The sequence below is a fragment of the Cervus canadensis genome, chromosome 11 (assembly GCF_019320065.1).
Source record: "Cervus canadensis isolate Bull #8, Minnesota chromosome 11, ASM1932006v1, whole genome shotgun sequence".
In the NCBI taxonomy this organism is placed as follows: Eukaryota; Metazoa; Chordata; class Mammalia; order Artiodactyla; family Cervidae; genus Cervus; species Cervus canadensis.
In genome coordinates, this window is record NC_057396.1 from 51,811,723 (window position 1) to 51,837,210 (window position 25,488).

The 25,488-nt window shown below is 38.7% G+C and overlaps 1 protein-coding gene across 1 annotated transcript in view; it reads right to left on the reverse strand.

The window, feature by feature from the left end:
- GDPD4 (glycerophosphodiester phosphodiesterase domain containing 4) overlaps positions 1-25,488 on the reverse strand; it is a 165,945-nt gene that overhangs the window by 80,848 nt on the left and 59,609 nt on the right. Inside the window, exons 4-10 of the mRNA XM_043481911.1 lie at positions 22,453-22,550; positions 19,578-19,633; positions 15,254-15,352; positions 15,090-15,183; positions 14,246-14,323; positions 13,306-13,451; positions 12,826-12,908 (exon numbers count right to left, since the gene is read on the reverse strand). Coding sequence (XP_043337846.1) covers positions 12,826-12,908; positions 13,306-13,451; positions 14,246-14,323; positions 15,090-15,183; positions 15,254-15,352; positions 19,578-19,633; positions 22,453-22,550 — 654 coding nt within the window. The remainder of the gene's footprint in view (positions 1-12,825; positions 12,909-13,305; positions 13,452-14,245; positions 14,324-15,089; positions 15,184-15,253; positions 15,353-19,577; positions 19,634-22,452; positions 22,551-25,488) is intronic.

Sequence of the window (25,488 nt, forward strand, 5' to 3'; positions counted from 1 at the left end):
GGACACAGTGAGGGAATGAGAAGGTAGGGCAAATTAAGAGAGTAGCACTGAAAAATATACATTACAATATATAAAATAGATAGCCAGTGGGAATCTGCTATATGATGCAGGGAGCTCAAATCCAGTGCTCTGTGACAACCTAGAGAGGTGGGATGGGGTGGGAGAGGGGAGGGTGGTTCAAGAGGGAGGGGACATATATATACCTATGGCTGATTCATGTTGACGTACGGCAGGAACCAACACAACACTGTAAAGAAATTATCTTACAATTAAAAATAAAGTAAAGAAAGTAAAAATAAAAAAGTAAAAAAAAGTAAGGCAAGTAAATGTTTAACTTTATAAGAAATTGCCAAATTATATTTCAGAGTGGCTACAATATTTTAAATTCCTCCACAATATATATGAAATTCATTCGGCTGTCTGCATCCTTGCCAGTATTTTCTGGCCAATATTTTTTCCAACCATTATAATTATGATGGCTTTAATTTGCTTTTCTCTAATGATGTGGACCTATCAAGTGGCTTCCCAGATGGCTCAGAAGGTAAAGTGTCTGCCTGCAATGCGGGAGACCTGGGTTCCACCCCTGGGTCAGGAAGATCCCCTGGAGAAGGAAATGGCAAACCAATCCAGTAATCTTGCCTGGAAAATTCCATGGATGGAGGAGCCTGGTAGGCTACAATCCACTGGGTTGCAAAGAGTTGGACACGACTGAGCAACTTCACTTTCTTTCTTTATGGACCTAACAGAAGCAGAAGATCCTAAGAAGAGGTGGCAAGAATACACAGAAGAACTACACAAAAAAGATCTTCATGACCCAGATAACCATGATCCTGTGATCACTCACCTGGAGCCAGACATCCTGGAATGCAAAGTCAAAGGGGCCTTAGGAAGCATCACAATGAACAAAGCTAGTGGAGGTGATGGAATTCCAGTTAAGCTATTTCAAATCCTAAAAGATGATGCTGTGAAAGTGCTGCACTCAATATGCCAGCAAATTTGGAAGATGCAGCAGTGGCCACAGGACGGGAAAAGATCAGTTTTCATTCCAATCCCAAAGAAAGGCAATGCCAAAGAATTTTCAAACTATTGCACAACTGCATTCATCTCACACACTAGCGAAGTAATGCTCAAAATTCTCCAAGCAAGGCTTGGAGAATGTGTATGTAAACTGCGAACTTCCAGATGTTCATGCTGAATTTAGAAAAGGCAGAGGAACCGGAGATCAAATTGCCAACAACCGTTGGATCATCAAAAAAGCAAGAGAGTTCCAGAAAAGCATCTGATTCATTGACTATGCCAAAGCCTTTGACTGTGTGGATCACAACAAAATGGGAAAATTCTTGAAGAGATGAGAAAACCAGACCACCTGTATGCAGGTCAAGAAGCAACAGTTAAAACTGGACATGGCAACAGACTAGTTACAAATTGGGAAAGGAGTATGCCAAGGCTGTATATTGTCACCCTGTTTATTTAACTTATATGCAGAGTACATGTGCGAAATGCTGGGTTGGATGAAGCTCAAGCTGGAATCAAGATTGCCAGGAGAAATATCCATAACAGATATGCAGATGACACCACCCTTATGGCAGAAAGTGAAGAGGAACTAAAGAGCCTCTTGATGAAACTGAAAGAGGAGACTGAAAGCTGGCTTAAAACTCAACATTCAAAAAACTAAGATCAAGGCATCCGGTCCCATCACTTCATGGCAACTAGATGGGGAAACAATGGAAACAGTGAGAGACTATTTTTTTGGGTGTTGGAGAAGACTCTTGAGAGTCCGTTGGACTACAAGGAGATCCAACCAGTTAATCCTAAAGGATATCAGTCCTGAATATTCATTGGAAGGACTGATGCTGAAGCTGAAACTCCAATATTTGGCCACCTGATATGAAGGAGAGACTCACTGGAAAAGACCCTGATGCTGGGAAATATTGAAGGTGAGAGGAGAAAGGGATAGCAGAGGACGAGATGGTTGGATGGCCTCACCAACTTGGACATGAATTTGAACAAGCTCTGGGAGTTGGTGATGGACAGGGAAGCCTGGAATGCTGCAGTCCATGGGGTCACAAAGATTCAGACATGACTTAGCGACTGAACTGAGTAGCTAATAATGTTAACCATATTTTCACGTGCTTGACTGCCATCTGTATATTTTCTTGGGTGAAGCATCTGTTTATGTCTTTTGCCCACTTTCTTTTTTTCTTTTTTTTTAGTATTCTTTTTTTTTTCTTTTTTATCTTTTTTTTTTTTTTAATTAGTTGGAGGCTAATTACTTCACAACATTTCAGTGGGTTTTGTCATACATTGATATGAATCAGCCATAGATTTACACATATTCCCCATCCCGATCCCCCCTCCCACCTCCCTCTCCACCCGATTCCTCTGGGTCTTCCCAGTGCACCAGGCCCGAGCACTTGTCTCATGCATCCCACCTGGGCTGGTGATCTGTTTCACCATAGATAGTATACACGCTGTTCTTTTGAAATATCCCACCCTCACATTCTCCCACAGAGTTCAAAAGTCTGTTCTGTATTTCTGTGTCTCTTTTTCTGTTTTGCATATAGGGTTATCGTTACCATCTTTCTAAATTCCATATATAGGTGTTAGTATGCTGTAATGTTCTTTATCTTTCTGTTTTGCCCACTTTCTAATGGGATTGTTTCTTTACTGTTCAGTTGAAAGAGTTCTTGTATTCTGGATATAAGTCCTTTGTTGTATATGTGTCAGCAAATATTTTCTCCCAGTCTGTATTTTGTTTCTTCATCCTCTTCTCAGGGTTTTTTTAAAGGACACGTTTATTTTTATAAAGCTTAACTTTACAGTTTTTCTTTATGGTTCATGCTTCCAGTGTCATATCTTCACCTAACCTAAGTTCACAAGGTTTTATTTTTTCTCACCCTATGGTTTCTTCTCAAAGTTTTGGAGTTTTACATTTAGATCTATTATTCATTTTGAGCTAATTTCTGTGTAAGATATGAGTTAAAGGAGGAGGTTCTCTACTACTCTCCCTCCCCATAATGGAAGTTCATGTGTTCCAATTCCATTTATTAGAAAGACTGTCTTTACTTCATATATCTTTAACCTTTGTAAAAAATAAACATATGGGTTTATGTACTGGAATCTATTTCTGGATTCCCTATCCTGCTCAATTAATTTGCATGTCTGATTCTCCTCCATTACTACACCATTCAGATTAATGTAGCTAGACAGTATGTCTTGAAATCACATAGTGTGATTCCTCTAACTTTATTCTTTGACAGTATTGGGGTAGGTATCCTAGTTCTTCTGTCTTTCCATATAAATTTTAGAATTGGATTGTCTGTTGTTTTTTTTAAACTGATGGCATTCTTTTCTGTTTAAAAGTTTCTATTTTGAGATATATGTAGATTTACTTGGGTTTGTAAGAAATAATACTGTGAGATTTCCCCAACAGTAACATCTTGTATATAGTACAATATCACAAGGAAACTGACATTGATAAAATCACTGACCTTATTCAGGTTTCATTAGTTTTACATGTACTTATATGTGTATGTGCTCATTTTACCACATAGATTCAAGTGACAACCACCAGAGTCAATATAAAAAGCCCTAAAGATATGAGAGCAATCTTTTATTATTTATAGCCACAGACACCATGTTCTTTCCCCTTGTTCATCCCAGGCAACCACTGATGTATTTTCAATCATTTAATTTTATGATTTTGAAAGTTATATAAAAAAGCAAGCATACAGTATGCGACCTTTAGAGACTGGCTTTTTTCATGCAGCACAATCCCCATGAGACTCATCCAAATTGCTGCATGTATCAATAGGTCATTCTTTTTTATTATTGAGCAGTATTCCACGGGGGCTTCCCTGGTAGCTCAGCTGGTAAAGAATCTGCCTACAAGACTGGACACCCCGCTTCAATTCCTGGGTCAGGAAGATCCCACTCCAGTATTCTTGGGCTTCCTTGGTGGCTCGGTTGGTAAAGAATCCACCTGCAATGTGGGAGACCTGGGTTTGATCCCTGAGTTGGGAAGATCCCTAGGAGAAGGGAATGGCTACCCACTTCAATATTCTGGCCTGGAGAATCCCAGGGACTGCATACTATTCCATGGTATGGACACACTACATTTGACCATTTACCTCTTGAACTTCTTGAAGGAAAATGGGGTTGTACAGATGTTGCCCACTATAAATAAAACTTCTATGAACATTAATGTAAAGGTCTTTGTATTAACATCAAATTTTTCCTCCCTCTGGAATAAATTAGTAGTAGCGTAATTTCTGGGTTGTATGGTAAGTACGTATTAGGTATTTTAAAAAAGTGCTAAACTTATCAGAGCAGCTATACCATTCTACATTTCTTCCAGTAATGTGTGAGTAATCCAGTTTATCTACCATCATTAGAAGATATCACTATTTGTTAAACTTAGCCATTCTGATCAGTAAGTAGTGATTTTAGTTTTAGTTTTCATCTTCTTAATATCTACTAAAGTTGAATATCTTTTCATGTGCCTGTTAGCTATCTAGGTATCCTCTTAGGAAAAGTGACTGACCATTAATTTTGTCTATTTTCTAACTGGATTGTTCAGAATACTTTTTGTGCTGTTGAGCTGGACAGTTCCCCATATATCCTAGACGTACATCTTCTGTGAGATGCGCACTTTACAAACACTGCCTTCTCATCTGATACTTTTCTTTTTATTCGCCTCACAAGCTCTTTCACAGAATAGACGTGTTTTACTTTGGGATCCCATTTATGAGTTTTTCATTTCATGGACAGTGCTTTTGGTATAAAGTCTAAGAATACTCTGCCCAGTCCTAAATCCCAAAGATCTTCCCCTCTTTGGTTTTCTAAATATTTTATAATTCTACATTTTGCATTTAAATCCTAATCAATTTTGAGTTTTTGTGCTTTTTTCTCCCCTAAACCATGAGGTTTATGTTGAGGGTCACTTTTATTGTATCTGATGTCCAATTTCTCTAGTACTATTTATTTTTCTTCCATTGTTTAGTTTTTTTTTCACTTATACTCATTATGGTAAAATATATAAAACATAAAAGTTGCCATATTAAAACCATTTTTCATGTTCAATTCAGTGGTACTACATGCATGCACAATGTTATAGGAAAGTCACCACTATCTGTTTCCAAAACTTTCTATTAGCACAAACAGAAACTCTGTAACCATGAAGTAACTCACCATTCCTCCCTTTCTCTAGTACTGGTAGTTTTAATTTACTTTCTGTCTCTAGGAATTTGCCTATTCTGGATATTTCATACACACAGAATTATACTTTATCTTTTTATTTCTAGCTACTTTCACCTTAGCATGTTGTTTTCAAGGTTCATCTGTATTATAACATCCCTGTTGTTGCAGACCTTATTAATTTTTATGGCTGAATAATATTCCATTACACACACACACACACACACACACGTTTTATTTATTCATTCATTTGCTGATGGAACCTTGGGTTGTTTCCAACTTTTTGCTATTATGAATAATGCTGCCATAAGCATTGGCATCTAAGTATCTATCTGAGTATCTGTTTCTACTTTTTCATTGTATATTAAAATATACACTCACATCTAGGAGTATAACTGCTAGGTCATATAGTAATTCCACATTAAGATTTTTAAGGAATTTGAAGTTGTTTTCCATAGTGACTATGTCACTTTGCACTTCCACCAGTAATGTACATGGTTTACAACTTCTCCACTTCCATACTAACATTTGTTATTTTCTATGTTTTTAATTACAGTCATACTAGTGTGAAGTGATTTCTCATAATGGCTTTGGTTTGTACTTTTCTAGTGCTACTCTCGTTGAGTACCTTTCCATGTGCCTTTTGGTCACCTGCATAACTTTTCTAGAGAAATACATTCAAGTCCTTTGCCCAAATTTTTTACTTTTTTGCTGTAGGCATCAGTATTTTATTCTTTGTTTAATCCAAATGCTTTCAAAATGGAAACTCAAAAGAATACTTTCCACTTGAAACAATTAAACTAGATACTGTTCTCAGGGGCCCCGATGTTGACAATTTGATCTCTGGTTCCTCTGCCTCTCTGAAACCCAGCTTGTACATCTGGAAGTTCCCGATTCATGGACTGCTGAAACCTTGCTAGCATGTGAAATGAGTGCAACTGGGTAGTAGTTTGAACATTCTTTGGCATTGCTCTTAATGCTTAACACATTACAGCAATGAAGATGGTAATCCATTTTCTTCTACACCTGCTGAAGCCAAGATGGTAAAGCCAATTTTGTGGCAACAGTGTCATAGGATAAAATAGAATATTACCATCCAAAACATTTAAAATTTTAAAAAAAAATACAAATTCTTATCAGATGCACGATTTGCAAATATTTTCTCTAATTGTGTAATCTGTCTTTTGTTTTTATTGGTAATGCCTTTTGATGAGCAAAAGGTTTTAATTTGGAGGAAGTCCAGTTCACCTATGTTTTCCTTTTGTTGCTCATGCTTTTAGTGTCATACAGAAAGACTCACCGCCAAATCCAGAGTCATGATTTACCCTTGTGTTTCCTTCTAAGAATTCTAAGCTTTTTTTTTTTCTTCATTTATTTTTATTAGTTGGAGGCTAATTACTTTACAATATTGTAGTGGTTTTTGTCATACATTGACATGAATCAGCCATGGATTTACATGTATTCCCCATCCCGATCCCCCCACCCACCTCCCTCTCCACCCGATTCCTCTGGGTCTTCCCAGTGCACCAGGCCAGAGCACTTGTCTCTTACATGTTTCAATGCTGTTCTCTCGAAACATCCCACCCTTGCCTTCTCCCACAGAGTCCAAAATTCTGTTCTGTACATCTGTGTCTCTTTTTCTGTTTTGCACATAGGGTTATCGTTACCATCTTTCTAAATTCCATATATATGCGTTAGTATGCTGTCTTGGTCTTTATCTTTCTGGCTTACTTCACTCTGTATAATGGGGGAATTCTAAGCTTTTACCTCTCATATTTATGTCACTGATCCATTTTGAGTTAATTTTTATATATTTGGTGTGAGGCAGTGATCAGTGAATTGCCTTGCATTTTTGTTAAAATCAGATGGCATCAAGAAAATGAGGGAACGTACAAGGGAAGGAAATTTTTGCAAATCACATGTGAAATACAAGAGATGTTCTCTTTAAATCATGAATTATCTAGAAGTAGATTCATTTAGTTTCCAAGTGTTTGGAGATTTTCTTGTTAACTTTGTGATTCATTTCTAGTGTGATTCTTTTGTGGTCAGAGTACTCATTCTGTATGTTTTCAGTACTTTTAAATTTTTTTAGGTTTTTTTTTTTTGGCCCAGGATATGGTCTATATTATGTTTTGTGGATACTGGAAAACAATATATCTTCTGCTGTTCTTGTGTTGAGTGTTCTATCAGTGTTACTTAGATCCTGCAGGCTGATGGCATAGTCCAGCATCATCTTGTTGTTCTGTATATTTAATAGTTTTCTGTTTAGTCTTACATCAATTACTAAGAGAAGGGTTTCATCATTCTCAACTATAGTTATAGGTTTGTCTATTTCTCCTTTTAGTTTTGTCAGTTTTTGCTTCATGTATATTGTAGCTCTATTCTTGGGTTCACGCAGGGTCAGAATTGTTATGTCTTCTTGATGAATTTACTTTAATCATTCTGTAATGTTGTTTGCTTCTTGTGATTTTCTCTGCTCTGAAGTTTACTTTGTCTAATATTAATATAACTACTCCATCCTTTATTTGTACATTCTTCCATCCTTTTAGTTTAACCTATTTGTTGTTGTTCAGTTGCTAAGTTGTGTCTGACTCTTTGCAACCCCATGGGCTGCAGCATGTCAGGTTTCCCTGTCCTTCACTATCTCCTGGAGTTTGCTTAAACTCAAGTCCATGGAGTTGTTGATGTCATCCAGCCATCTTGTCCTCTGTTGTCCCCTTCTCCTCATGTCCTCAATCTTTCCCAGCATCAGGTCTTTTCCAACGAGTCAGCTCTTTGCATCAGGTGGTCAGGTGGTATCGGGGCTTCAGCTTCAGCATCAGTCCTTCCAATGAACATTCAGGACTGGCTTCCTTTAGGATTGACTGGTTTGATCTCCCTGCTATCCAAGGGACTCTCAAGGGTCTTCTCCAGCACCACAGTTCAAAAGCATCAGTTCTTTGGCACTCAGCCTTCTTTATGGTCCAACTCTCACATCCGTACATGACTACTGGAAAAACCATAGCTTTGACCATACAGACCTTTGTTGGCAAAGTGATGTCTCCGCTTTTTAAGATGCTGTCTTGTTTTATGATAGGTTTTCTTTAAAGGAGCAAGTAATTTTAATTTCATGGCTGCAATAACCATCTGCAGTGATTTAGGAGCCCAAGAAAATAAAATCTGTCACTGTTTCCAGTTTTTCCCCATCTATTTGCCATGAAGTAATGGGACCAGATGCCAGGATCTTAGTTTTTGGATGTTGAGTTTTAAGCCAGTTTTTTGGGAAAAGTCTGTCTATATCATTATATTTGAGGTGAATTTATTGTACACAGCATATAGTTTACATATTATATGTATTTAATGCATTATGTTTTAATATATATAGTCTACCAGTATATGTCTTTTAATTTGTATATTTAGAGTATTTATATTATATTTGTTGGTATGTTATGATTTAAGTCTGCCACTTTGATACTAGTTTGATGTTTGGTTGCTCCAACTTTGTTCCCCTGTTTTCTCATTTTGGCTTTCTATCGGTTATTTGAACATTTTTCATAGATAGTGTTTTTTTTTTTTTTTTTTTACTACAGTTGACCCTTGAACAATGGGGTGTTATGGGCACAGTCAAAAATTCATACATAACTTTTAACTCCCAAAATCTTAACTATTAATAGTCTACTATTGACTGGAAGCCTTACAAGTAACACAAACAGCTGATCAAAACAGATTTTGTATGCTATACGGATTATGTTATTATTTAATAGGTAAAGAGCTTCAGTTTGAGAAGATGAAGAAGTTCTAGACATGAATGGTGGTGATAGTAGTAAAACAAGTAGACTGGGCTTCCCCAGTGGCTCAGTGGTATAGAAGCTGCCTGCAATGAAAGAGATGCAGGTTTGATCCCTGGGTCAGGAAGATACCCTAGAGAAGGAAACGGCAACCAACTCCAGTACTTGCCTGGGAAATTCCATGGACAGAGGTACCTGGTGGCTTATAGTCCATGGGGCCACAAAAGATTCAGACACCACATGGTAACTAAACAATAACAAAAAGAGTAGATATATGTATAACAGATTCACTTTTCTGTATGCCTGAAATTAACACAATATTGTAAATCAACTATACGCTAACAAAATTTTCTTTAAAAATGGTTAAAATGATAAGTGTTATGTCAAATATATTTTAGCACAAAAAAGTCACTTTCTCTAGAAAACTTCTCTCAGTACTTCACTCTTAAGTAGGCAGAGAAAGGAGAGGGGTACTACTTCTTATACCAGGGCGGAAATCGTTACAGGGATTTGCTCATATCCTGCAGGGCCACAGCCTCAAGCTGTGAGAGGAAGGGGAGTGGCTTTTGTGTGTGTTCCCCTGAGTAGGACTGGTATGGTCAAAACATTTAGAGCCTTCTGGACAATCCTACTGCAAATTCTCTGGCTAGAAAAAGCAGATTTTTTCCCCCCTGTGCAGCTGTAGGTGTTTCTGTGCAGGTCTCTTCAGAGCTCATGTCAGGGTATATGAGGAAAAAACCAAAACAACCAACAGGAAACTTGCTCCCTACTAAGAAGTTCCTTCAGTATTATGAACCCAGCCAGTCCACCTCCAATTCTCCACCTTTCAGAGTCTTCTGTTAGATGCTTTGTGAATTTTGTCCAGTTTTAAACTTTTTTTTTTAATGTATTTCTAATTCTTGGAAAGAACAGGGTGGAATGTGCTGAAGTTCTAGTAGCTGCTGTTTGTGCATTTCCACAGTCCTGTGTTCCTCTTTTAGAAGTTAACAACATTTTCAGTTCAGTTCAGTTGCTCAGTCATGTCCAACTCTTTGCGACCCCATGAGCTGCAGCACGCCAGGCCTCCCTGTCCAACACCAACTCCTGGAGTCCACCCAATCTCATGTCCATTGAGTCGGTGATGCCATCCAACCATCTCATCCTCTGTTGTCCCCTTCTCCTCCTGCCCTCAATCTTTCCCAGCACCAGGGTCTTTTCCAATGAGTCAGCTCTTCGCATCAGGTGGCCAAAGTATTGGAGTTCCAGCTTCAACATCAGACCTTCCAATGAACACCCAGGACTGATCTCCTTTAGGATGAATTGGTTGGATCTCCTTGCAGTTCAAAGGACTCTCAAGAGTCTTCTCCAACACCACAGTTCAAAAGCATCAATTCTTTGGCGCTCAGCTTTCTTTATGGTCCAACTCTCACATCCATACATGACAACTGGAAAAACTATGGCCTTGACTAGACGGACCTTTGTTGGCAAAGTTATGTCTCTGCTTTCTAATATGCTGTCTAGGTTGGTCATAACTTTCCTTCCAAGGAGTAAGCATCTTTTAATTTCATGGCTGCATTACCATCTGCAGTGATTCTGGAGCCCCCCCTTCCCAGAAGTTTTAGAAGTTGTTAACTTCTAAAATAAAGTCTTAGAAGTTGTTATGTTCTTCTTAGAAGTTGTTTATTCTAAAAATAAAGTTTTAGAAGTTGTTAACTTCTAAAATAAAGTCTCTTGCTATTTCCACTGTTTCCCCATTTTACTACTCAGTAATTCTTGATATTACATTTTCTTGTTCTAGTTACGGCTGTGGTATTCCTGTTCTGGCTAGACTATGGCTGATAAGCAATTTTTATTAGTGATGAAGTCTAGATTATGGCCACCAATGTGGAGGTATGTGGAGGAGGTGGTAATGGGAAATGAAGACATCGAGACACAGAGAAACTGAAGGGCTGGAAGGGTCATCTACACTCAAGTTGAAGTCACAAGTAAGATAAGAGAGAAAGACAATGTGCCAGGAGCTCATTGGCTCAGCATCATGACCACATTAGGCCATGACCTCTAGGCACTTGCACAACGAGCCCAGAAGCTCTGAAAGAACATCCAGTTTCAATTCTGCTTAAAATATCCTGCAAGAAACAGCTGAGTAACACCACTGTTAGGTAACGTCAAGAACCCTAGTCTGGCATCAGGAAATCTAGTTCTAATCCTGGCTTTATCATGTACATTCTAGCCTTATATCCTCAGCAATACATTTCTTTTCTTTGAATTCAGGTTCAAACCACAGTTCTCCATTGTGAAATAAGATGTTCATTTCTTTCCTGTTTGGCTCACTGAAGGCTGGGAAGGGTGTGTGTGTGTGTGTGTGTGTGTGTGTGTGAAATTCTCCAGGAAGGGTGTGTGTGTGTGTGTGTGTGTGTGTGTGTTAGTAGCTCAGTTGTGTCTGACTCTTTGTGACCCCATGGACTGTAGCCCACCAGGCTCCTCTGTCCATGAAATTCTCCAGGAAGGAATACTTGAGAGGCTTGCCATTCCCTTCTCCAGGGGATATTGCTGACCCAGGGATCAAACCCGGGTCTCCCACACTGCAGGCAGATTTTTTTACTGTCTGAGCCACCAGGGAAGCAGGAAGGGAGTAGTAAACGCCATATTCACTAATACAGCCAGCCAACAGTTCATCTGTATTTCCGGCTGCCCAAGCACATACATTCTACAAAAAAGCATGTCTTTTTCTCCTCGTCCCTGCTGTGATCCAAGTCTTCCTATGATACAAGTCTTCATTTTCCCTTGGACAACACTAAAGCCTACTGCCCAAAACGCCATATTCACTAATACAGCCATCCAACAGTTCATCTGTATTTCCGGCTGCCCAAGCACATACATTCTACAAAAAAGCATGTCTTTTTCTCCTCGTCCCTGCTGTGATCCAAGTCTTCCTATGATACAAGTCTTCATTTTCCCTTGGACAACGCTAAAGCCTACTGCCCATCTCCCTCACAATTCTCTCTCACCAATTATCAGATGAGTCTTTCTAAAACAATAAACTGTTCTTTCTTTAAAACCTAGCATGGGTGCTCATTACACATTTAGGGATCTCCGTGATCCAGTCTCAGTAAGTCTTGCAACTACACCTCTCCCTCACATAGCCCTCTCATGTCCCCGAAGTGAATTACACTTGGCATTCATATAGACTAGCACACTGATCCACAAATTTGTTATTTCTCATTGGGATGCCTTTGGCTAAGCTATTGCCTCTGCCAAGATTCCCCATCTCTGCTTGGGAAAATACTATTTTTCCTTCAAGGCTCAACACAAACATAGTTCTGAGCACAAAGATAATTTTTCACAGAGTAGGAGGGGGACTCATCCTCCCCCACTCAGGTTCCACTGCATTTGCCTTACTCTTTTCTGGAAGGCCCTCACCACACACGGTCCTGTACTGTGTTTATTTGTAAACATGCCCTATCTCCTTCACTGGTTGGGAACAGCTCTTAGGCAGGACTATATTTCACTCATCTGCCTCTCCCCAGCACTCAGAAGAAGGATATAATAGGAATGTGGTAGGTACCCAGGGAATGTTAATTAAATAGATTGCTAAGGGAGGGCATGGGAATGAGTTATAAGCATGTTTGTAGGGGGTACAAACTTGAGCTATGTGTGGAGACTATAAAGAGTGATCTATGAGCCTGTGGTTGAGAATGCAGGGGTTGCAGATATGTGGTGTGTAAAGGAGAAGTGGTTCATGTATGCGTGTCATGTGCAGATGTCCCATGTGAACATGGGAGAAACCCCCAGGGGCTCGGGGTTCTACAGCCTGGGCCAGGCTGGAGTCGTCCATGGCATTGGTCTTTTCTCCTCCCACCCTGGCCCCTCCCTTCTTTCCTACCTTATTTGCACATCACTCTCCAGTCCATCGGCCCCGTGTTCAACAGCTTTCTCAAAGGACATTATGGTATTCTCAGGTCCCAGCTGTGTAAGAAAAGGACATCAGGCCTTTAATCTCACAGTCTTTTCTGCCAACATCCCTTGTAGGGTAGGGAGGGGACCCAGTAATGAAAAGACTTTCAGGAAGCAGAGTTTGGTTCCCTTGGCTCTTTCTTCAAAGAATCTGCCTACATTCTACTCTACTGAACCTCATTTGGGGACTTGGCTCATCTGAGGCAATGTCACTGGGCACAATAAAGAGAAAAAAGACTGAGAATTAGGTGACCTGGGTTCAAGTCCAACCTCTACATTTAACTCCTTATTCCTGTCATCTCAAGCCAAACTCTTTACTTCTCCAGGGGCTCCTGGATCTGATGAGACATTGTCTCATCCACACCCAAGCACATCTGTACTCACCCACATCCATTATGCTCGGACCTACCATGGCTGCACCTCTATGACCAAAGAAAGTCGGCTTGGGTGCTAATTTATCCTTTTCCTGAACACAGGGAGAATAAGTCCCAAATGGCACCACATAGAGACATAAAAGGATAAGAAGGAAGGGCAATCCAACAACCACTTGTAGAACTGAAAAAGTTGGAAGGAGAAAGTGACAAAAAAGAAAAGAGGAATGGAGAACCATCCCAAGCAAATAACTATCCCCAAAACAACAGTCAGTAAATACCTAGTGCGTGGGTTCATTGAATCTGTGGACTCACTGATTTACTCTCAATTTCTGTCATATCCCCATATTCTTTCAGTGATTTGAAAGTAAAGAACTATTCAAATAAAAAGTGTTATTAAGTCAAAATTATTGCAAATGCAGATTTATAAGGGAATGAGTTTTATAGGAGGTAGAAGGAGAGGGAATGTTAAGGAATAGCTTCTCAGAAGGAGGAGTAGTTTGGTTGGTTCTGAGAAAGTCCTCAAGCCCTTAAGGATCAGCCTAAAATGCCCCTGTGCTGAAGGCAGTGAGGGATAGTAAAAGGGATACTAGTTGAAAGAAATCCAAGTTCAAAGTGAGACTACTATTTTCTAATTTTGTGACTTAGACATGTTATTTAACCTCTTCGGATCTTCACTTTTCTCATTCTGAAAAATGGAACTATTTTGCTACTAACATGTATCTCATGTAATTAATATGACAGTGTTGACTCATCACAGGTTCTCAATAAATAGTAGACACTTCTCTCTCTCTCCTCATTCATCTCTTAAATACACACACAGACACAGACACACACACACACAGCCTGACCATAATACCTGTTATCACTGGCCATTCCCCAACACTTACTATTTTAGACCTTGGAGGATTTTACCCATTTGTACATTTTAAAATTACCACCTATGTTGCTTTCAAATCTAGATCTGCCAGCTCTAACCTCTCAACTTTGTGAGCATATTACACCACTTGTTTCTTCTTCTTTCACTACTTGTATTCTGGTATCTTCTCATTCTAGCTAAAATTCAGGAAATGAAAAACAAGAGAGTCATTACTGTCCCCTTTAAGTTCTTGCCCCCAGAAACATTTCCTAAAACCTACTGGTCACATACACATACACACATGTACACTCAATGACAACACTACCAATCGAGTTTTTCTCTTTCTTGCATCCTTACACAAGTCAGGAAGCAGGCACTCCTTGTTTAACCAGCAGTAAAAAAAAAAAAAAAGACATAGAATAAGGTCCTCCTGGTTTCTCAGTAAGGGTGCTGAGAGACAACTCCATTCTCAAAATAGTTTAATATACAGCTCTTGACTCTTGTTTCCATGGTATTTCATTGGGGACTGTTTTGAAGTACTAAGATGTGTCCAGGGGATATCTGCACTTGGTTCTTGAGTTGAAAATAGTAATATTTGAATATAAACTAAAAGAACTCTGACTTGTACCATCACTGGTCAAATGAAATTAAAATTCCCTCTACCCTGCCCACAACTACTTCAATCTATTCCCAGACAGTCAATGTGTAACAACAGAGAGAAAATTCTTGTTTTTCTAGAAGGAGAATCCCTTTTTGGAAGAGGGTCTGTTTGATCAGAGAAATGCTATGACAGGCCATGTAGGGTTGTGATTTTGACCAGAAGAAGCATGCCTGAATAACAAGCTAAATGAATTTCAAAAAGCTACAGTGCTGGCTATCTACCAACCTTGTTTGGCTGAGTAAAGTACACTAGCTAAAGTCAGAGTTGGAAGAATCAGGGAAGGTTCCACCCTTAGGACATACCTTCTCCTTCCAAATGGATCAAGTAGAAGGCCACAGGCCAGGAAAGCAAAACCATTGCAGATATGCTGCTCAGGTGTATGTAGGGAGCAAAGACCTGAGAGAAAGCCAAAAGTCAGGCTGAACACATCTGGACAGACAGGGCTACAACTAAGGATGGTGCTTACCTTCAGTGACAGCCCAATGGTGAGCCATCTCTCTCTACAAAAAGTTAATAGAATCCACATCAATAACGAGCATAACATAATCACTATCAGAACCATGATCTAGGGAAATAAAAAGAATACATTGACTTCTTTGGGGCTTCCCTGATAGCTCAGTTGTTAAATAATCTGCATGCAATGAAGGAGACCCTGGTTCGATTCCTGGGTTGGGAAGATCTGCTGGAGAAGGGACAGGCTACCCACTTTTCTTGGGCTTTCCTTGTGGCTCAGCTGGTAAAGAATCTGCCCGTAATGCAGGACACCTCGGTTCAATCCCTGGGTTTGGAAGATCCTCTGGAGAAGGGAAAAGGCTACCCATTCCTGTATTCTGGCCTGGAGAACTCCATGGACTGTATAGTCCATGGGATCGCAATGAGTTGGACACAACTGAGCAACTTTCACTTTGACTTCTAGACACTAAGCTTGGATCAGAACTGTCCTTGGGAAATGTGCATGAGTGTGTGATAAGTCACTTCAGTTGTGTCCAACTCTTTGCAACCCTATGGATTGTAGCCTGCCAGTCTCCTCTGTCCATGGGATTCTCCAGCCAAGAATATTGGAGTGGATTGCCATGCATGTACTCACAGTTTCAGGGACCTCAATTCCTCATCTTTTTTAATCTAGCCATTCTTTAATAGTCCATGGGCCTAATAATCCATCTTCTTTGCTGTGAAGTCTTTTTTGTGCACCATGGCTGGAAAAAAAAACAAACCTACACAGCAATGTGGTCTGATTCCTTTACTGTTTTATTATCTCCATGTCAGCTTGGCCCTCAACATTGCTTAGCATGCCTCATTCAGTTTCAACAGTAGCCATTACAAATATTTGCTTTTTAAAAATATGACTCAATACAATCTCAGGGAAACAGTATTTTGTTCAATGTATGCCTTCCCCAAATAGACTATAAGCTTCATGAAATCAGGGATAATGTTCATGATCATATATTTATTATCTTTAGAATGTCTGACACATAATAAACTTTCTATAAATATTTGGTGAACAGATGAAAAAAACCTGCTGTCCAGAAAACTATAGTCATAGGAAATGAACATTGAGACCAAGAATACATAACTTTAACTGCTTCCCTTCAAATAGATAGTTTTCTGTATGTATGTAGCCCTCTAGACAGTGCTTGGTTTCCACTCCTCCATAATTCTTTATCTATGAAAGTAACTGAATCTGTAATTAAACCCCTTAAAAGAAACTCCAGGCCTTGCTGCCCTCAGGGTTAATTTTTCAAACATTTAAGGAAGAAATATTTCAACTTTAAAAAAACTCTTCCAAAGAATAAACAGGAAATTTTCTCTAACTTGTTTTTTGAAGCCAACAAAAACACTGATATCCACACTCAACAAGGACATTACAGGAAACAAAAATGACAGTCCAAACTCTTCTATACATAGATCTATATAGATATTAAATCTTAAATAACTTATTAGCAAATCAAATGCATCACAATACAAACTTTAATAGACAAATGAGACTCACTTGAATCTCATGTAATTCTGTGATTTTATTCAACACCAAGCTTTTCTAATGATTTAAGGCAATTATAAGGTACAGATAAAATCGTTTCCCTTGGAAATCTGTCAAAAGTAGCTATTCATAAAAAGGTCTTTCCTACATTACGATGTATTCTGGTCTGGGACCCAAACTGTGAGGTGTGTTTTGAGTAAAGTATGTGAAAACATTTCTCCGCAGAAGTTATCTTTTGGGTTATGGTGCATCATTTTTTAAAAACTATATTTTGTTAACTGCACAACTTCAGCCAGCCATGCCTCCCACCTTACAAATCTATAAATTCCAGATAAGTTTATTTATTGTAAGCAACCTAGATATGCCAATTTAGATCCTCCTAGAAATTTCCATAGATAAGGACTCTTCACTATCTTTTGGCTAATAAATATCTTTAGTATGTTTATTAGGAGGTTGGGTTATTAGTTATATATAGATTTTTTAAAATAAAGAGTTTTAATTGAGGTCATTCATTGTTCTCTGAGCACATTTAAGCAGAAGGGAATGCACTATAGGCCTGATTGCTAATCCTTTCCTTCCAGGTTTACTCTTTTCACACTGAAATTTCAAGCCCTAAAGAAACTCCGTTGCCAGGGAGACTTAAAGGCCAAGGGTTTAAAGGTCCACACAAATTAGCCATCTTCCAAGGGTATTCCAACTCCTCTAATAACCAGCTCCACCACTTCTCATTGGTTATGCATTTGTAGCTGGAATTAGATCACAGAATACCTGAAGAGACGACGGCTTTGTTAAAATTTATTAACAAAAATCCTGTAGAATGTGTGTCAGAATTGATTCTGAGGATGTTTGCCAAGGAAAAAACAATGTAATATTAAGTATGCTAGACAAGGAGAAAATAAAATAATATTAAATCAGGCTGAATTTATTGATACATGTACACTTAACAGAGATTCTAAATTCAATGTATCAGCATCTAGGCATTATGCATCTCAGAGTGGTTCTGTTTGTGTATCTGAAACCTTGGCTCAATAGTTCAGTTCAGTTCAGTTGCTCAGTCATGTCCAACTCTTTGCAACCCCATGAACTGCAGCACGCCAGGCCTCCCTGTCCATCACCAACTTCTGTAGTTTACCCAAACTCATGGCCATTGAGTCGGTGATGCCATCCAACCATCTTATCCTCTGTTGTCCCCTTCTCCTCCTGCCCTCAATCTTTCCCAGCATCAGGGTCTTTTCAAATGAGTCAGCTCTTCGCATCAGGTGGCCAAAGTACTGGAGTTTCAGTCAATAGTAGCCCATGCTTTATAAAATTGGGACACCAGCAATTTCTTGGTGTAATGTGGAAGAAAGAATCCAATGATTTATTGAGAAAAGGTTACTGGAATGATGTTAACATCACCTATGATGAGCTAAGCCAGTCTATATCATGCTCTGTGGGAGATCTCAGAGGACACTGAAAAACACATTGGTGAGGAAAGTGTCAGCATCCTTGAAAAGCACTGTAGTGGCCATCCTTTATGCCTGGATAAAGGTGAGAAGTGCTGCCATTGAAACTGGCTTCCTGAGTTCAAAGGCAATGATGAGACTCTGCTAGGTGGAGGCCAAGTAGCAGCACTCACTGACAGAGGCAACGTAAGCATGGTTTCTATAAAAGACACAAGCCTGGAATAGTAATTAGAATGGTTTAACCCATAGGTTTTCTTGGTAGTGACTAACTGCTCATGGTGTCTCAACTCCAAAACCGGATCTCAGTAAGGCCTATATGTTCACTCTTCAATTTCCTGTTTCCCTCTATGATCTTGCAATTTCAATTTCTATTCATTCTAACTGTTAAATTTGTATTTTCAGCTCATCCTTCTCTTTTGAGTAAAAGGAAATTTAAGGAGACCACTCAGAGTTTGACATGTTCCTGGATTTGAGGAAATACGAGGAATGGTATCAAAGTCATACCTGAAAGCCTATAAACAGCAAGGGGCTGTGTTAGAGATGCTCAAGCCCATGGCAGAACAAAATGAGGGAGGCAGTTTTGGAAATGAGCTGCATGTCTTCAGATGTTGGGTCAGTGATACCTGGTTCCTTAGACCAGATATGGATCCTTTGTTACTGCTAGTAAAATTTTATTTTTAAATTTATTTATTTTTAAAAAATTTTATTAGAATATAATTGCTTTTCAATGTTGTGTTAGTTTCTATTGTACAGCAAAGGGAATCAGCTGTATGTATACACATATCCCCACTTTTTGGGATTTCCTTCCCATTTAGGTTACAACAGGGTCCGACTCTTTGCGACCCCATGGACTATAGTCCACCAAGCTCTTCTGTCCATGGCGATTCTTCAGGCAAGAATACTGGAGTGGGTTGCCATGCCCTCCTCCAGGGGATCTTCTTGACCTAGAAATTGAACCTGCATCTCCTGTGTCTCCTGCATTTCAGAATTCTTTACCGCTGAGCCATCAGGAAAGCTTGGTCTACTACAATAAACTAAAATTCTTAATGACTGAAATAAGAAAGTTCTGTGACTATAAAGAACTGGGAAAATAATGGAGTCTGCACAGGATTTTATGGGAATGGGAAGAACAGAATCACAGAATGAGTTTAACATGAAGTAGTGAGAAAAAATAAAGTTTGGGTTCAGCTTGGTCAGGAAGTCAGTTCCACCTGTTAGAAACTGAATGATTTCAGTTGAAACAGTGTAAGCAGGTCTCTTGTTTCTAAGGGAGACAAAGAAAGGGAGGCTCTGTATTTAACACTTAGTGCCAAAGAGGCACATTCAGTCCTTGTCTCAGGTCTCCTATGAAGATTCAGATGTCCTACCTTATGATACCAGTGCAGGTATAGTTCATTTTTTTCCCAACACAACAAAAATCCAACTACCTGAAAAAAAAAAACAAAGAAAGAGAAAAAACCAAGATGCTACCCCAAACTGAACTCAAAATTCCTTTCACAGTCTGGCATTACATTCACTCTTTGCTACACCTGCCCTTTTCATCATCTAAGAGTTTGCCATGCTAGTTCTCTGCCTAAAAAGCTATCCCTCCCCATGCTATGGACCCATCAAACACAGTTCACATGTTACTTCCTAGCTGTAACTTTCACCAGCAACCCAGAGAGAATTTACTATCTTCTCTGGGATTTTGTAACAATCAGTACACTGATATCCTTCCTGAGTTTCTACCAATTTTCTTTTCCCTGTGATGGAGCTTATTCCTGGTATTAGGTAGAGACACTAGTGAGAGAACAGAGGTCATGGGCCAGCCCTTCCAAGGGTCATTTAAAAGCTCTTTTTGGGGGCTTTCTAGGTGGTTCAGTGGTTAAGAATCTACCTTGTGATGCAAGCGTTTGATCTCTGGTTGGGGAACTAAAATCCCACATGCAGAGGAGCAACTTAACCCATATGCCACAGCTAGAGAGTCTATACACATCAATGAAAGACCTCGAACTATGCAACCAAGACCCAAAGACAGCCAAATAAATAAATAGTTTTTTTTTTTTTTTGAAAAAAAGCTCTTCTTTGAGGAACCAGTGCCATTGTTACAAGTGTTAACCACAGCTGTTAACATTGGTATTAGTCGATAAACCGTAATTAGGTTTGAATCTAAATCTATGTAATCACCAAGTCAGTGTGAAGACACAGACTGAAAACTGGAGTCTTCAGATTCTTAGGTTATTAAGGAGCGTTTGAATGCATAAGGCACTCACCTTTTTATCAAAATAATTTTATGGATATGATTTTATTTGTACTTTGGTGGTGGTTTAGTTGTTAAGTTGTGCACAACTCTTGTGACCCCATGGACTGTAGCCACCAGTCTCCTCTATGTTTCAAGCAAGATGTTTCAAGCAAGAATACTGAAGTGGGTTGCCATTTCCTTCTCCAGGGGATGTTTCTAACCCACGGATCAAATCTGGGTCTCCTGCATTGCAGGCTGATTCTTTACTGACTGAGTCACCAGGCCATTTATTTGTACATTACCAAGCCCTATAAAATATCATTAAATATTATTATAGTTCTCATTTGAACCAAGAAATTGAGGCTTAGAAGAGTTATGTGACTTGGTAAAGGTTACAAAATAAGTTAAAGCAGAAACAGATCTAGGTCTCCTCTTTTGTTGCCACTGTATGCAAAAACATGTAGGGCAGAGGAGAAGCCTATTAAAAAATACATGGCTTATTGGACAGTGGAAGTCCATCTTAGTTTTATTTTGATCATGTATGAGAGTAGTACAATTCGGTGGCCAGATTCTAGCCCCAAATACATCATTCATCTGCATTTTTCTCATTAAATAGAGAAGTTTCTAACTAATTTCTGTCTACAGACATCCTTCACGCAATGACTTTCAAAATGATAATCCTAATTAGAATCTGATTTATACCAAGTATCTTAGCCTACTTTTCAGGCCTTACAAAATCTATCACAAGTCTATTGTTTTAACCATATTCCCCATTTTCTTAACTATCCCCTACATGCTAACAGTACTGATTCTTCCCTCTTACCTAGTCACACTCCATATATCTCTGTTTTACTGACTTTGTCATGATGTTGCCACAGTCTGGACTTTCTTCCGCACTCCCATAAACATGTGTCTAAATCCAACATCCGTTCAAGATCCCACTCCTCTGCCACCTCCTCCAAGAAGTTTCACTTAATCCTCTTGACTGAAAGTAACCTCTTCCTGAACTTTATTTAGGCCTTCTAATGACAATTATAATGCTCTGTCTGTGTTGGTTATTTTTGTCTAGGACTTACTTCCCTACTAGATTCTAAACTCATTGAATTAAGGACTATTGTAACTTTATTTCTCATACCTCTGTCTTTGAAGTGCCCTGAATAAAATCAGAAACTGCATGTCTTTGATCTCTGTAACCTCAGTACTTATGACTCATACAATAATCAATATATTTTGCTGAAAGAAAAGTTAATGCAAATGCCAACTGATTTGGGAGTTGGGTTTTTTAGTGTCAGACAAGAAATAAGTTGGGACAAGAAATTATGAAATCAGAGAAAGATATATACATCCTATGTGTAAGTGGGTACCGAAAAACTCCAGTAACCTAAACGTTAGTCTCCCATAAATATTCCACTTCTACAGATTCCTCTATTTCTTGGCCTCAGTTTCTCATACTACATGACACTACTATGTCTGGTGTGAATTTCTCACACTACAGATACTACTGTGTCAGGAAATAGGCAGGGTCTCTACTGTGTAAAGATACTCGCTAAAATAAATGTACTTTGCACCTGGACTAGGGGACTAGCACTTGCACAACATAACAGGTGTAACACACTAGACTCTGGGCACACTAGTTTGTAAGGCCCAGAAAGACTGATTCTCAGGAGATGCACTATGAAATGAATAGTTAAATGTGTAAAAGTACTGTCATGTGAAGGTGTGAGCATCTAAAATGACAATACTGAGTGAACCAGAAAATAAGCCATGAAACAGAGGAAGAGAAAAGGGATGTCCTGTCTCCTTTTCAAAAGGTCAAAGTAGAAAGATATACCTTCTAACAGCACAAATCTCCCCCCCCTCACCAATCTATCCCTCCTCCCTAATATTCGAGGGGCTGATGTAAACCCAAACTCTGCTAAGGGTGATCTGAGGGCTCCCAGCACCAATTGGGAACCATACCATGGACAAGAGCACCTCATGAGGCTACTTGAAAAGGGGGTGGGGGAAATGGGAAACATTACTCACCACCAGCATTGTTGTGTAGGCAGCCAGGATCCCAAGGACACTCAGCAAGACAAGGGACCAAAAGAACCAAATTCTTGTACCTAGGAAAACAACCCTGCAAAAACATGTTTCAGTTCCTAAAATACATATATTAGTAGCATCTGTGTCAAGGATAAGGGATAAGACTGGACTAGATGAGGTATAAGAAAACAGGGGCTAAGAAGAAAAGCAATTTGGGAATAGATACCCTTTGGGGATATTTATTTCAGAAGTTTTAACTTTGTTCTATTGACAATAATGTTCGTTAATGGGGTGCTGTGTGAGTTGTATGGCTTTTAAAAGCTATTTAGAATACTATTAGAATTAGAATACTATTTAGAATACTCAAAAACTTTGTACTCAGTAAAAAAAATATAGAAATTCTGGAATGTCAAAAGAGGAAAAGTCATCCGTAAGTTCACTGCTTTCACATAGTTAATATTTTCCATTTCAGCAGAGTTTTATCCATATATGTTTTCTTACATAACAGCAAGCAACTATATTAATGTCTATATTCTGTGTAAGAGCTTTGGACCCTTTAAAAACATCTCTGGTCTTTTTTGTGTCTAAAGTACTTTATGAGATAAAACTGCTAATAAATTGATTTCTTAAACAATGTTATAATTGCACAAACCTTGTAGATAGCATCACCCACCAGAGGGGCAGAAGCAGAAACAAGAAGAACTACAATTCTGCAGCCTTTGGAATGGAAACCACAATCACAAAACAGCAAGAAAAAATTGAAACAGCAGAGGATTATGTCCCAGATGAAGAACAAGATAAAACTCCAGAAAAACAACTAAGTGAAGTGGACAGAGACAAGTTTTCAGAAAGAGTTAAGAATACTGACAGTGAAGATGATCTAGGATTCAGAAAAAGAATGGAGGCAAGGATTGAAAAGATGTAAGAACTGTTTAATAAAGATCAAGAAGAACTAAAGAACACACACACATAGATGAACAATAGCTGAAATGAAAAATACACTAGAAGGAATCAATAGCAAAATAAGTGAGGCAAAAGAATGGATAAGTGATCTGGGAGACACAGTGGTGAAAATCACTGTTGCAGAACAGAAGGAAAAAAAATGAAAATAAATGAAGACAGTCTAAGAGACCTCTGAGACAACATTAAATGCACCAACATTCACATGATAGGGGTCCCAGAAGGAGCAGAGAGACAGAAAGGAATTGAAAAATTATTTAAAGAGATAATAGTTGAAAACTTCCCTAACATGGGAAAGGAAACAGTCACTAAAGTCCAGGAAATGGAGAAACCCAGGCAGGATAAACCCAAGGATGAGCATGACAAGACACATAGTAATCAAATTCACAAAAATTAAAGACAAAGAAAAAACATCAAAAGCAAGGAGGCAAAAGCAACCAATTACATACAAGGGAATCCCCAGAATGTTATTAGTTGATTGCTCAGCAGAAACTCTGCAGGCCAGAAGGGAGTGGCACAAAAAATTCAAAGTGATGAAAGGGAATACCTACAACCAAAAATACTCTACACAGCAAGGCTCTCATTCAGAATTGACGGAGAAATCAAAAGTTTTATAGTCAAGCAAAAGCCAAGAGAATTCAGCACCACTAGACTAGCAAATGCTAATAGAACTTCTCTAGGCAAGAAAAAGACCAGCAACTTAAAACAACCTTATACATATACAGACTACTGTATCAAAACCTCATGGAAACAGCACAACCAAAAACTAATTAGATGTGTGCATGTACACACACACACACACACACACACACACACACACGGAATCCAAACACAACACTATAAACTTAGTCATCAAACCATAAGAAAGTAGAACAAAAGAGGAAGGAAAGAAAAAAGACCTAGAAAAACAAATCCAAAACAATTAAGAAAATAGCAGTAGAAGCATACATATTGATAATTAACTTAAATATAAATGTATTAAATGCTCCAATCAAAAGACATACACTAGCTGAATGGATACATAAAAGACCCATATACATGCTGCCTATGAGAAACCCACTTCATATCTAGGAACACATTCAGATTGAAAGTGAGGAGATAGAAAAAATATTCCATGCAAATGGAAATCAAAAGGAAGTTGGAGTAGCAATACTCACATTAGGCAAAATAGACTTTAACATAAAGACTGCTACAATGGACAAAGAAGAACACTACACAGTGATCAAGGGATCAATCCAAGACGAAGCTATTATAACAACTGTAATTATATATACATCTAACATAGGAGTACCCCAATATATAAGGCAAATACTAACGGCCACAAATGGACAAATCGATAGTAACACAATAATTGTGGAGGATGTTAACACCCCAGTTATATCAATGGACAGATCATCCAGACAAAAGATCAATAAGCAAACACAAGCCTTATGTAACACATTAGACCAGATACACTTAGTTGATATTTATAAAGTGTGTGCTGTTGTGGTCAAGTCTTTGTGAGCCCATGGTCTGTAATCTGTTAGGCTCCTCTGACCATGGAATTTTCCAGGCAAGAATACTGGAGTGAGTTGCCATTTCCTACTCCAGGGGATCTTCCCACCCAGGGACTGAACCTGTGTCTCTTGCTTTGGCAGGCAGGTTCTTTACTACTGTGCCACCTGAGAAGCTGATATTTACAAGGCATTCCATCCAGAAGCAGCAGAACACAAATTCTTCTCAAATACACACGGAACATTCTCCATGACTGACCACATGCTGGACCACAAAGCAAGACTTGGTAAACTTAAGAAAACTGAAATCATATAAAGCATCCTTTCCAAGCACAAATCTATAAGATGTAAAGTAAACTACATGAAAAAAGTATAAAAAACAAAAACACTTAGAGGCTAGATAGTATACTACTAAACAACCAATGAAGCACTGAAGAAATTAAAGAAGTAATAAAAACAAAAAAACCTAGAGACAAATGACAATGAAAACTAATGACCCAGAACCTGAGATGCAGCAAAAGCTATTCTACCAGGAAAGTGTATATCAATATAATCTTACCTCAGGAAACAAGAAAAATC